At 48.6% G+C, this 14577-nt stretch overlaps 1 protein-coding gene across 13 annotated transcripts in view; it reads right to left on the reverse strand.

The window, feature by feature from the left end:
• LOC118378319 (neurexin-3b-like) overlaps positions 1-14577 on the reverse strand; it is a 778567-nt gene that overhangs the window by 591108 nt on the left and 172882 nt on the right. For all 13 annotated transcript variants that reach the window (XR_008141146.1, XR_008141145.1, XM_052524146.1 and 10 more), the window contains one exon: positions 13468-13629. Coding sequence is in view for 11 of the 13 variants with exons in the window: in XM_052524146.1 (XP_052380106.1) it covers positions 13468-13629 (162 nt within the window). In the remaining 2 variants the exon portion in view is untranslated. The remainder of the gene's footprint in view (positions 1-13467; positions 13630-14577) is intronic.

Below are 14577 nucleotides of genomic sequence, written 5' to 3' on the forward strand. Positions count from 1 at the left end.
TCCGATGTCAACAACTACAGACCAGTATCCCTTCTTTCCTTTCTCTCCAAAACTCTTGAACGTGCCGTCCTTGGCCAGCTCTCCCGCTATCTCTCTCAGAATGACCTTCTTGATCCAAATCAGTCAGGTTTCAAGACTAGTCATTCAACTGAGACTGCTCTTCTCTGTATCACGGAGACGCTCCGCACTGCTAAAGCTAACTCTCTCTTCTGCTCTCATCCTTCTAGACCTATCGGCTGCCTTCGATACTGTGAACCATCAGATCCTCCTCTCCACCCTCTCCGAGTTGGGCATCTCCGGCGCGGCCCACGCTTGGATTGCGTCCTACCTGACAGGTCGCTCCTACCAGGTGGCGTGGCGAGAATCTGTCTCCTCACCACGCGCTCTCACCACTGGTGTCCCCAGGGCTCTGTTCTAGGCCCTCTCCTATTCTCGCTATACACCAAGTCACTTGGCCCTGTCATAACCTCACATGGTCTCTCCTATCATTGCTATGCAGACGACACACAATTAATCTTCTCCTTTCCCCCTTCTGATGACCAGGTGGCGAATCGCATCTCTGCATGTCTGGCAGACATATCAGTGTGGATGACGGATCACCACCTCAAGCTGAACCTCGGCAAGACGGAGCTGCTCTTCCTCCCGGGAAAGGACTGCCCGTTCCATGATCTCGCCATCACGGTTGACAACTCCACTGTGTCCTCCTCCCAGAGCGCTAAGAACCTTGGCGTGATCCTGGACAACACCCTGTCATTCTCAACTAACATCAAGGCGGTGGCCCGTTCCTGTAGGTTCATGCTCTACAACATCCGCAGAGTACGACCCTGCCTCACACAGGAAGCGGCGCAGGTCCTAATCCAGGCACTTGTCATCTCCGGTCTGGATTACTGCAACTCGCTGTTGGCTGGGCTCCCTGCCTGTGCCATTAAACCCCTACAACTCATCCAGAACGCCGCAGCCCGTCTGGTGTTCAACCTTCCCAAATTCTCTCACGTCACCCCGCTCCTCCGCTCTCTCCACTGGCTTCCAGTTGAAGCTCGCATCCGCTACAAGACCATGGTGCTTGCCTACGGAGCTGTGAGGGGAACGGCACCTCAGTACCTCCAGGCTCTGATCAGGCCCTACACCCAAACAAGGTCACTGCGTTCATCCACCTCTGGCCTGCTCGCCTCCCTACCACTGAGGAAGTACAGTTCCCGCTCAGCCCAGTCAAAACTGTTCGCTGCTCTGGCCCCCAATGGTGGAACAAACTCCCCCACGACGCCAGGACAGCGGAGTCAATCACCACCTTCCGGAGACACCTGAAACCCCACCTCTTTAAGGAATACCTAGGATAGGATAAAGTAATCCTTCTCACCCCCCCCCTTAAAAGATTTAGATGCACTATTGTAAAGTGGCTGTTCCACTGGATGTCATAAGGTGAATGCACCAATTTGTAAGTCGCTCTGGATAAGAGCGTCTGCTAAATGACTTAAATGTAAATAATAACTACAGAGAGACACAGAGAGAGAGATAATAACTACAGAGAGACACAGAGAGAGAGATAATAACTACAGAGAGACACAGAGAGAGAGAGACAGAATAACTACAGAGAGACAGAGAGAGAGATAATAACTACAGAGAGACACAAAGAGAGAGACAGAATAACTACAGAGAGACACAGAGAGAGACAGAATAACTACAGAGAGACACAGAGAGAGAGAGATAATAACTACAGAGAGACAGAGAGAGAGAGAGAGAGATAATAACTACAGAGAGACACACACAGAGAGAGAGATAATAACTACAGAGACACAGAGAGAGAGAGAGAGAGACAGAGGGAAGAGGAGAGGATTAGTGTCCATGTACTGTTTACCAGGTGACTGTGTGTCACTAAGGAGCTGGTGGGCTAAATGTTTGTGTAATACTCAACATCTGTACCCAAGTCGAAACAGCATTCTACCTACTGTAGGCACCTTGAACTGAACCCAATTCTCTATCTTACTATATGGTAGCATACTATCACACCTTTCTGAGACACTACCCTCTGTATTCCTCATACACTACCTGTACACTTCAATAATGCAAGGTGACTGACGCTGGACCAAAGTCTGAAGAGATTGATGATGAGAACCTGAATGGCAGGGGAGTCTTTCCATGTCATTTCAGCAAGTCTTGAGACCCACCTGCAATAACATCTAAACACGCGGATGTGACCAATACATTTGATTTGATTTGACCATCACAGATTGTTCTGGAATTGTTTCTGTAGTTAGAAACAGGTAAAAATAAAGACAGGTAAAAAAAAATATATATATTTTTTGTTGAAATGTTATTTTTCTCTCTGAGAAATTAAGCTAATTGATTGCACCAAGATTGGCCATTTTAATTTATAGGATTCAAATAAGATTAAAATAAATATTGTGGACAAAATCTGATTTGGACCAAACGTCTTCGTACCAATGAGTAAGACATGACAAATACAATGAAATGGGCAAAATCCACACACAGCTTGAATTGTGAGGATGACCACACAATTTACTTTCATAATGAGACAAATCTATTGGTTTTCTTCCCAAAGGTGCAAAGGAAATGTTAATTAACACAAGAGACCATCCGAATGGGTAAAATACTGTGGTTGTATAGCAGGAACAGGGGCATCTAGTGGTCAAAACTTGCACTTCCACACTACTTTAAAAAAAAGTAACTTAAGAACAAATTCTTATTTACAATGACGGCCTATTCCAGCCAACACTGGGACAACTGTGCGCCGCCCTATGGGACTCCCAATCAAGGCCAGATGTGATGCAGCCTGGATTTGAACCAGGGAATGCATTGACACCTCTCACACTGAGATGCAGTGCTTTAGACAGTTGCGCCACTTTTGAGTCTACAACATAGGATGACGAATGCAAGCAACTTCAATGACACATTTCTCTGTACAAAAACACCAGATTCAAATAGAATACATTAAATAGTATGAAAAAACAATACTCCAAGCCACAGCTTCATACTACTTGTCAAATGTAGAGTACTGATACTGCATACTGGTTGTGGGGTGGGATTGGTATGGGGTGTGGGGGGGGTTGGTCTGTGTTCTTTGGGTGGCTTTTGATATTTTGGGGATGATGGGGGGGGTATGCATCATGTCTTACTCATTGGTAGGAATATGTTTATTCAAATCGGATGTTGGGTACTATATTTATTGAATATTACCTGAATCCTATAAATGAAAATGGCCAATTTGGGTGCAATTTATTAGCTTAATTTCTCATCGATCAAATTATATTTCAACAACAAGTTTCAGGACCGCTAATGGTAACTACGGAAATATTTCAGAACATTCTGAGATGATGGGGTGTCAAATCCTCTTTCTTGTACTTTTTGAGGTAGAACGAACCAGGGCTGTTTCTCTTGAGATGAACCAGACCAGACTTATTTAGTATCACCTTGCCTTCTATCTATTCCTCCCTCCCACCTTGTCTGACAGTGAGAAGAGGCCCTTCAGGGGTCCAGGGACCTGTACACCACCATCTTTTTCCCTCGTTATTCAAGGACACGCTAATACACCACAATCAATCGTTCTGCATAATAATAACTACAGATTATGAATGGGACGGCCGCTCCATCCTGCTCTGTTGATCATTAACAAAATCATTAACCCAATGGTGATCATTAATACACTGCCTTTCCTACGTTGCGTCCCAAATATCACCCTATGATCTATATAGTGCGTTAATTTTTCCAAGAGCCCTATGGACTCTGGTCAAAAGTAGTGCACTATGAAATGAATAGAGTGCCATTTGGAATGCAGGCCTTGCATCCCTCATCTTCCACTTTGTTACGGTCAGAGGTTTATTATGCTATCCAACGGCCATCCCTGACGTCTCTTAGCCAAGCTGGGGTCATTTATAATGCAAGCACAGGCTTCTCTTCCTCCGATCACATCTCCTCCTCCATCTGTCCTTATCCTTCTCCTCCTCCTCCTCCATTTCTCCTTGTCCTCCTCCATCTCTCCTCCTACATTCCTCCTCCTCCTCTTCCTCCTCCATTCCTCATCCTCCTCCTCCTCTTCCTCCTCCATTCCTCCTCCTCCTCCTCCATTCCTCCTCCTCCTCCTCCCTGAGATGGCATATTGATCCGTGCTGGGAGCACACACAGACTAATCTAGTTTAGATCAATGCTCTCTTTCCCCTCCAACCCCATCCACAGTGGCTCTCTTTCCCCTCTAACCCCATCCACAGTGGCTCTCTTTCCCCTCTAACCCCATCCACAGTGCCCCTCTTTCCTCTCTACCCCATCCACAGCGCCTCGCTTTCCACTCTAACCCCATCCACAGCGCCTCTCTTTCCCCTCTAACCCCATCCACAGTGCCTCTCTTTCCACTCTAACCCCATCCACAGCGCTTCTCTTTCCTCTCTACCCCATCCACAGCGCCTCTCTTTCCACTCTAACCCCATCCACAGCGCCTCTCTTTCCCCTCGAACCCCATCCACCGTGCCTCTCTTTCCACTCTAACCCCATCCACAGTGCCTCTCTTTCCCCTCTAACCCCATCCACAGTGCCGCTCTTTCCCCTCTAACCCCATCCACAGTGCCTCTTTTCCTCTCTCCTTGGCTGCCTTCATCTCTCTCTCCCTCCCGCCTTCCTTGCCTCCAAGCTTCTCTCACACCCACCCGCCCGCCCGCCCTCCCTCCCTCCCTCATTTCCTCCCGCCCTCCTTGCCACAATCCCTCATTTCCTCCCTCTCTCCTTGCCACCATCCCTCATTTCCTCCCTCTCTCCTTGCCACCCTCCCTCATTTCCTCCCTCCCTCCCTCTCTCCTTCCCTCTCTCTCTCCTTTCCTCCATGCCTCCTTTCCTCTAGCCCCACCTCCATCCCTCCCTCTACACATGTCTCCCTCCATCCCTCCCTCTACACCTGTCTCCCTCCATCTCTCCCTCTATGCCTGTCTCCCTCCATCTCTCCCTCTACACCTGTCTCCCTCCATCTCTCCCTCTACGCCTGACTCTCTCCATCCCTCCCTCTATGCCTGTCTTCCTCCATCTCTCCCTCTACACCTGTCTCCCTCCATCTCTCCCTCTATGCCTGTCTCCCTCCATCTCTCCCTCTATGCCTGTCTCCCTCCATCCCTCCCTCTATGTCTGTCTCCCTCCATCCCTCCATCTCTCCCTCTACACCTGTCTCCCTCCATCCCTCCCTCTACACCTGTCTCCCTCCATCCCTCCCTCTATGCCTGTCTCCCTCCATCTCTCCCTCTATGCCTGTCTCCCTCCATCCTTCCCTCTATGTCTGTCTCCCTCCATCCCTCCCTCTATGCCTGTCTCCCTCCATCTCTCCATCTACACCTGTCTCCCTCCATCTCTCCCTCTACACCTGTCTCCCTACATCTCTCCCTCTATGCCTGTCTCCCTCCATCTCTCCCTCTACACCTGTCTCCCTACATCTCTCCCTCTATGCCTGTCTCCCTCCATCTCTCCATCTATACCTGTCTCCCTCCATCCCTCCCTCTATGCCTGTCTCCCTCCACCCCTCCATCTTTCCCTCTATACCTGTCTCCCTCCATCTCTCCCTCTACACCTGTCTCCCTCCATCCCTCCCTCTATGCCTGTCTCCCTCCATCTCTCCCTCTACACCTGTCTCCCTCCATCTCTCCCTCTACGCCTGTCTCCCTCCATCTCTCCCTCTACGCCTGTCTCCCTCCATCCCTGCCTCTACACCTGTCTCCCTCCATCCCTGCCTCTACACCTGTCTCCCTCCATCTCTCCCTCTACACCTGTCTCCCTCCATCTCCCCCTCTACACCTGTCTCCCTCCATCTCTCCCTCTACACCTGTCCCCCTCCATCTCTCCCTCTATGCCTGTCTCCCTCCATCTCTCCCTCGACACCTGTCCCCCTCCATCTCTCCCTCTATGCCTGTCTCCCTCCATCTCTCCCTTTATGCCTGTCCCCCTCCATCTCTCCCTCTATGCCTGTCTCCCTCCATCTCTCCCTCTATGCCTGTCCCCCTCCATCTCTCCCTTTATGCCTGTCCCCCTCCATCTCTCCCTCTACACCTGTCCCCCTCCATCTCTCCCTCTATGCCTGTCCCCCTCCATCTCTCCCTATATGACTGTCCCCCTCCATCTCTCCCTCTACACCTGTCTCCCTCCATCTCTCCCTCTACACCTGTCCCCCTCCATCTCTCCCTCTACGCCTGTCCCCCTCCATCTCTCCCTCTATGCCTGTCCCCCTCCATCTCTCCCTCTATGCCTGTCCCCCTCCATCTCTCCCTCTATGCCTGTCCCCCTCCATCTCTCCCTCTACACCTGTCTCCCTCCATCCCTCCCTCTATGCCTGTCCCCCTCCATCTCTCCCTCTATGCCTGTCCCCCTCCATCTCTCCCTCTATGCCTGTCCCCCTCCATCTCTCCCTCTATGCCTGTCCCCCTCCATCTCTCCCTCTATGCCTGTCCCCCTCCATCTCTCCCTCTATGCCTGTCCCCCTCCATCTCTCCCTCTATGCCTGTCCCCCTCCATCTCTCCCTCTACACCTGTCTCCCTCCATCCCTCCCTCTATGCCTGTCTCCCTCCATCCCTGCCTGCCAACTGTAATGTAGCTGGAGGACTCAATAGTCTCTCCCCAGAGAGCCTTGAGAGTCATTTTTAAACAGTGGTAGATCGATGCTACAATGAGCCTGTGTGTAAATATATTTTTGAAATTGGACGAGAGGAGGGATTGAGGATTTGAAATTAAGTGGTTTGATCCAGATAAATGTGATATAATAAACACTATTTAAAATCATTATTCATATTCCTGGGTGGAGATGGTGGAATTGAGTGGTGTTGTGTGTACAAATAGGGTTATCATTAAGATGAATATGTGAGCAATATCTCACCTAGGTGGAGGCTGGAGGGATTTGATGCTGTAATGGTAAGTTATACTGCCACTAGAAAGACAAAGGCCACATATCAAAACCATGTACATTGTATGGATGTGTGGGGCTTTCAATGTAGAGAGACAGGGGCCACATTGTTGTGTGTCTGTTTACTGCAGAGCTTGCAGAGTGTATCCCTTGGGGTCAAACGCAATGCAAAGGTCAGGGGTTAGAGGTCAGAGGAGTATCCCTGCGTGCCTCTGAGCAAACGTGTGCTGTGTATGATTTAAATATATTTTTTAAACTGAAATGAGCAGAGACTGGTTTGGTTAAATATAGAACAGGGCTGATGACGACTTTGAGGATGATGTGGGCAGTACATTCCTCCCAAATGCCAAATGTTGGTCTCTCGCTCACTCCCTCCCTGCTTCCCTCCCTCCCTTCGTCCTTCCCTAATCCAGCTTCCTCCCCTCCGTCCACAATCTGGATGACAGTAGCAGCCACAACAGCCTCTCAGAGCAGAGCTACTACACAAGCTGACTCTTTAGAACCCTGGCCTGCTTGGCTTGGCGCTGGTGCCCTGTGGACGCCAGGGGACATGGCTACCACCGCTACCACCTCACTGCCCACTGGCTCACGTCACATGACTGCTGGCCCACACGGTTGCACACGAGGAGTGATGCTGCTATCGTCCCTATGCCTAGTGGGTGTGGAGGGTGCAGAGAATAGAGGAGGACTACAGTAACATTCTCTTTTACTTCCAGTGAGGGAGAGAGGGAGGGAGATAGTCAGGGAGGGAGAGAGAGGGAGGGAGGGAGATATTTAGGGAGGGAGAGAGAGGGAGGGATATAGTCATGGAGGGAGAGTGGGAGGGAGATGGTCAGGGAGTGAGAGAGAGGGAGGGAGATAGTCAGGGAGGGAGATAGAGGGAGGGAGATAGTCAGGGAGGGAGAGAGAGGGAGGGAGGGAAATAGTCAGGGAGGGAGAGAGAGAGAGAGAGGGAGGGAGATAGTCAGGGAGGGAGAGAGAGGAGTCCAACCCCTCCCCCTTCTACCCCACTCAAGCCCTCCTTCATCCTCTCACTCTGGCCCTCCTCCTTCTACCCCACTCAAGCCCTCCTTCATCCTCTCACTCTGGCCCTCCTCCTTCTACCCCACTCCATCCCTCCTTCATCCTCTCACTCTGGCCCTCCCCCTTCTTCCTCCCTTTGTCCTTCTCCTTCTGTTCCAGCTCTGGCCTTCCTCCCACCTCCTCCATCCCTCCTCCTCCCTCTGTTCCTTGAGAAAAGCATTGGAAGAGAGAGAGGCAGTGATGAAGCGTGATCCAACCATCCAGTTGGTCCAAATGAACTGAGTCATCCCTCATCAGCTGTGTACAGAGGAGGAAAGGGAGGGGGACAGAGAGAGAGAGAGAGAGAGAGAGAGAGAGAGAGAGAGAGAGAGAGAGAGAGAGAGAGAGAGAGAGCGAGAGAGAGAGAGAGAGAGAGAGAGAGAGAGAGAGAGAGAGAGAGAGAGAGAGAGAGAGAGAGAGAGAGAGAGAGAGAGAGAGAGAGAGAGAGAGAGAGAGAGAGAGAGAAAAAAAAAGGGATAGAGGCAGTGTGCTGGCAGGTAGAGTTCATCAGCCCAGACAGAGCCACGGCAGGGTGAACATGGTTGTAAGGGATAGACCCAGCAGACAGTCAGTCAGTCAAGCCAGGCTGGACATGCAACAAAATGCAGTCCATCGTGGATCACATGCATCCTAAATCGCACCCTATTCCCTATGGGCCTCTGGTCAAAAGTAGTGCACTAAATAAGAAATAAGATACAATTTGGGATACTACCTATGCATTGTGATTGATAATAATGCTGGAGGGGCAACCACTCTGTACACAGATTTACACTACTGATACAGATGCTGAAAACATGGAGGGAGGTTAGCTGTTAGTATTGGAAGACAATCATAAATGTCCCCATAAGGCAATTATATTATTCCTATATTATCCCAATGATGAACTCTCATCTACTGAGCACAGTCACCTTGGGGTTACTCTGACTGTAGGTATAACTGTGTCTCTGGGTGTCATTAGAAAGCAGGGGGGGCAGGGGGACCGGGAGACCGGGGGAACGGGAGGCTGAGGGAACGGGAGACCGGGTCTCTGGGTGTCATTAGAAAGCAGGGGGGACCGGGGGACCAGGAGACAGGGGGACCGGGGGACCGGGGGGACCGGGAGACAGGGGGACCGGGAGACCGGGGGGACCGGGAGACAAGGGGACCGGGAGACAGGGGGACCGGGTCTCTGGGTGTAATTAGAAAGCAGGGGGGACCGGGGGACCGGGAGACAGGGGGACCGGGAGACAGGGGGACCGGGTCTCTGGATGTAATTAGAAAGCAGGGGGGTACGGGGGACCGGGGGACCGGGAGACAGGGGGACCGGGAGACAGGGGGACCGGGTCTCTGGGTGTAATTAGAAAGCAGGGGGGACCGGGTCTCTGGGTGTAATTAGAAAGCAGGGGGGACCGGGGGACTGGGAGACAGGGGGGAATGTGTAAACTACAAGACATTTAAACAAAACAAATACATTTTTACAATCCCTAAAACACTTGCAGACCTCAGTGAATTCATCCCTCATCAGTGTTCTAAACTGCCCTGTTGGCACCAAAGATTCAAGATGTAATGAGGTTTGTAAATTATTCCGTTTATATGGGGTGAACCGTTACAGCATTTTCTGTACGTAGTTTTTGGGACAAAATTAACTTATATGTGTAATAAAGTAGTCAAAAGTTCAGGATTTAGTCCCATATTCCTACCACCCTCCTGCCGAGTGGCACAGCAGTCTAAGGCACTGCATGTCAGTGCTAGAGGTATCACTACAGACGCTGGTTCAATCCCAGGCTTTATCACAAAAAGCAGTGATTGGGAGTCCCATCGGGTGGCGTTATGTTGCCTGGTTTAGGGGAGTGTTTGGCCGGGGTAGGCCGTCTTTGTAAAATAAGGACTTGTTCTTGACTGACTTGCCTAGTTAAATAAATATGAATTAAATAATCAAGCTTGACTCTACAAACTTGTTGGATGCATTTCCTGTTTGTTTTGGTTGTGTTTCAGATTATTTGGGCCCAATAGAAATGAACGGTAAATAATGTATTGTGCTGGAGTACAGAGCCAAAGGTGCTAGCTAGCGGAGTAGATCACCTGTTTACGAGAGGTGCTAGCTAGCGGAGTAGATCACCTGTTTACGAGAGGTGCTGGCTAGCGGAGTAGATCACCTGTTTACGAGAGGTGCTAGCTAGTGGAGTAGATCACCTGTTTACGTGAGGTGCTGGCTAGCGGAGTAGATCACCTGTTTACGAGAGGTGCTAGCTAGTGGAGTAGATCACCTGTTTACGTGAGGTGCTGGCTAGCGGAGTAGATCACCTGTTTACGAGAGGTGCTAGCTAGCGGAGTAGATCACCTGTTTACGAGAGGTGCTAGCTAGCGGAGTAGATCACCTGTTTACGAAAGGTGCTAGCTAGCGGAGTAGATCACCTGTTTACGAGAGGTGCTAGCTAGTGGAGTAGAACACCTGTTTACGTGAGGTGCTGGCTACCGGAGTAGAACACCTGTTTATCTGAGGCTGTTTACGAGAGGTGCTGGCTAGTGGAGTAGAACACCTGTTTACGTGAGGTGCTGGCTAGCGAAGTAGAACACCTGTTTATGTGAGGTGCTAGCTAGCGGAGTAGAACACCTGTTTATTAGAGGTGCTGGCTAGCGGAGTAGAACACCTGTTTATGTGAGGTGCTAGCTAGCGGAGTAGAACACCTGTTTACGTGAGGTGCTGGCTAGCGGAGTAGAACACCTGTTTATTAGAGGTGCTGGCTAGCGGAGTAGAACACCTGTTTACGTGAGGTGCTGGCTAGCGGAGTAGAACACCTGTTTACGTGAGGTGCTGGCTAGCGGAGTAGAACACCTGTTTACGAGAGGTGCTGGCTAGCGGAGTAGAACACCTGTTTACGTGAGGTGCTGGCTAGCGGAGTAGAACACCTGTTTACGTGAGGTGCTGGCTAGCGGAGTAGAACACCTGTTTACGTGAGGTGCTAGCTAGCGGAGTAGAACACTTGTTTATTAGAGGTGCTGGCTAGCGGAGTAGAACACCTGTTTACGTGAGGTGCTGGCTAGCGGAGTAGAACACCTGTTTATTAGAAGTGCTGGCTAGCGGAGTAGAACACCTGTTTATGTGAGGTGCTAGCTAGCGGAGTAGAACACCTGTTTATGTGAGGTGCTAGCTAGCGGAGTAGAACACCTGTTTACGTGAGGTGCTGGCTAGTGGAGTAGAACACCTGTTTATGTGAGGTGCTGGCTAGTGGATTAGAACACCTGTTTATGTGAGGTGCTAGTGTAACGGATGTGAAACGGCTAGCTTAGTTAGCGGTGTGTGCTAAATAGCGTTTCAATCGGTTATGTCACTTGCTCTGAGACCTTGAAGTAGTAGTTCCCCTTGCTCTGCAAGGGCCGCGGCTTTCGTGGAGCGATGTGTAACGATGCTTCGTGGGTGACTGTTGTTGATGTGTGCAGAAGGTCCCTGGTTTGCGCCCGGGTATGGGCGAGGGGACGGTTTAAAGTTATTCTGTTACATTGGTGCCGTGACCCGGATTACTGGTTGCTGCGGGAAAAGGAGGAAGGTCAAAAGGGGGGTGAGTGTAACGGATGTGAAACGGCTAGCTTAGTTAGCGGTGTGCGCTAAATAGTGTTTCAATCGGTTACGTCACTTGCTCTGAGACCTTGACGTAGTAGTTCCCCTTGCTCTGCAAGGGCCGCGGCTTTCGTGGAGCGATGGGTAACGATGCTTTGTGGGTGACTGTTGTTGATGTGTGCAGAAGGTCCCTGGTTTGCGCCCGGGTATGGGCGAGGGGACGGTTTAAAGTTTTTCTGTTACACTAGCTAGCGGAGTAGAACACCTGTTTACGAGAGGTGCTCGCTAGCGGAGTAGAACACCTGTTTACGAGAGGTGCTAGCTAGTGGAGTAGAACACCTGTTTATGTGAGGTGCTAGCTAGCGGAGTAGAACACCTGTTTACGTGAGGTGCTGGCTAGTGGAGTAGAACACCTGTTTACGAGAGGTGCTGGCTAGCGGAGTAGAACACCTGTTTACGAGAGGTGCTGGCTAGCGGAGTAGAACACCTGTTTACGTGAGGTGCTGGCTAGCGGAGTAGAACACCTGTTTACGAGAGGTGCTGGCTAGTGGAGTAGAACACCTGTTTACGAGAGGTGCTGGCTAGTGGAGTAGAATACCTGTTTACGAGAGGTGCTGGCTAGTGGAGTAGAACACCTGTTTACGAGAGGTGCTGGCTAGTGGAGTAGAACACTTGAAAAAGTAAAGTAGAGACGCACACTAGGAGCTCAGATGCAATAAATCAATAACCAGCATTTGGACAGCCAAGCTGTCTTCATCAGGGTGTAACGACAAAAACTATAGGTCACTTGTTTATATAGTTTGAAAGGACACGCAGGTGTCTGTTCTCATGGTCGTCTGTGGCTTGATTTCATTGGTCAACTTACAGATATAAATAGAACACATAAAAAGCATGAATTGATTACATACAATCATAGATACAATGTGGCAACATAGGCCACATGGATATTTTATAGGCCACATTGTATCAATGATCGTATGTAATCCATTCATGCTTTTACGTGTTCTATTTATATCTGTAAATCGACCAATGAAATCAAGTCCCAGCCAGCCATGATTACTGACACCTGTGTCCTTTCAAACTGTATAAACTAGTGACCTGCAGTGCTTGTCATTATATCCTGATGAAGACCGCTTGACTGTCCAAACGTTGTTTATTCATCTATTGGATCTGAGCTCCTACAGTGAGCTCTCCTTTTCTTTTTCAAACATTTCATTCATTTTCCCAGACACTCGTATACAGAGTGGCTAACAGGTAGGGCATCCATCTTAAGGGGAGACTAGGTGAAACAACCACAAGTTCATTGCGGTACATTCTAAAGTACATTTTTGTAGATTCTAAAGTTAATTTTAGTACATTGTAGTACATTCTAAAGTACATTTTAGTACATTCTAAATCACATTTTATTACATTATAAAGTACATTTCAGTACATTCATGTACATTCTAAAGTACATTTTAGTACATTCATGTACATTCTAAAGTACATTTTAGTACATGTTTTATATATATATTTAAAATATCCTAGAACAACAACAATAGGTTGTGTCCTATCACACCAACATGCCCTTTCTTGGTAGTGAGCACTAGGACTGGAGTACAGTAATCCACTGCTTTACTACAGTCAAGTTTAGACTGCAAATGACATATGACAGGAAAGTATTCGGGGGCCATTTTCTAACACACAACTAACTGCTGTGAATGTTGTAAATTAGATTAAGCTGAGAAGTATTGAATGGATGCTGAGCACTTCCCCGGTCTGCCAGCTCAGCAGCTTTCATTGATAATGCAATTTCATTTCTCATTGCTGCTGCTGCTGCTTAGCGGAGGACAACCTTGCTGATTTTACATATGTAATTCAACCGCTCTGACTAGCTTAGTGGATGTGTGTGTCTGTGTGTGGGCGGGATGGGGTTTGTGTGTGTGTGTGTGTTTGCATTTGTGTGTGTGTGTATGTGTATGTGTCCCCCTAACCTAAACCTACCTCTTTCAGACATCCCATGAAGTTGTTGCTGACAGGAGAACCAGGTAGGTCAGCCGTACTAGGACTCCCACCCACGTAGAAGAAGTCATCAGACCCCAGCATGGTGTAGTCTTCCTGGGTATAGCCTGTTGTGGTGAGGATCCCATCCACAGAGATGGTCACCTGTTATAGGGTAGCACATACCAAAGCCAAGGCATTAGTCGCTGAGGTGGAACTGCTTGTTCAGTATGTATAGGATACACACACCTCTCTCCTTGGTCTGATATGACCTAATGGACTATATCTATGTATTTTACTCCTGACTGAGATCACCTGGGCTAGTAGCTAGTTCCTAGTATATCGTAACTAGTAGCTACAGTGACTTTAGAAGGTATTCAGACCACTTGACTTATTCCAGATTTTATTGTGTTTACAGCCTGAATTCAAAATGGCTAAAATATATTTATTTTCTCGCCCATTTACACACAATAACCGATAATGACAAAATAGAAAACATGTTTTGAGAAATGTTTTGGAAATTTATTGAAAATGAAAAACACAAGTATTACATTTACTGAAGCACTCATACGCCTGAGTCAATCCTTTGTAGAAGCACCTTACAGCTGTGAGTCTTTCTGGGTATGTCTCTAAGAGCTTTCCACACCTGGATTGTGCAACATTGGCCCATAATTTGTTTCTAAATTCTTCAAGCTCTGTCAAATTAGTTGTTGGTCATCTCTAGACAACCGTTTTCAGATCTTGCCATAGATTTTCATGTAGATTTAAGTCAAAACTAACGTGGCAACTCAGGAACATTCACTGTCTTCTTGGTAAGCAACACCAGTGTAGATTTGGCCTTGTGTTGTAGGTTATTGTCCTGCTGAAAGGTGAATTCATCTCCCAGTGTCTGGTGGACAGCAGACTGAACCTGGCTTTCCTTTAGGATTTTGCCTGTGCTTAGTACACAGTAATGTGTTCTATTGGATTTGCCCCAAACATAACACTTCATATTCAGGACAAAAAGTCAATAGTTTTGCCACTATTTTTGCAGCATTAATTTAGTGCCTTATTCTGTGCAGGTAGTAACTGCAATATTGTTGATCCATCCAGTTTTCTCCTATTACACTCATT

The sequence above is a fragment of the Oncorhynchus keta genome, chromosome 8, assembly GCF_023373465.1.
Source record: "Oncorhynchus keta strain PuntledgeMale-10-30-2019 chromosome 8, Oket_V2, whole genome shotgun sequence".
In the NCBI taxonomy this organism is placed as follows: domain Eukaryota; kingdom Metazoa; phylum Chordata; class Actinopteri; order Salmoniformes; family Salmonidae; genus Oncorhynchus; species Oncorhynchus keta.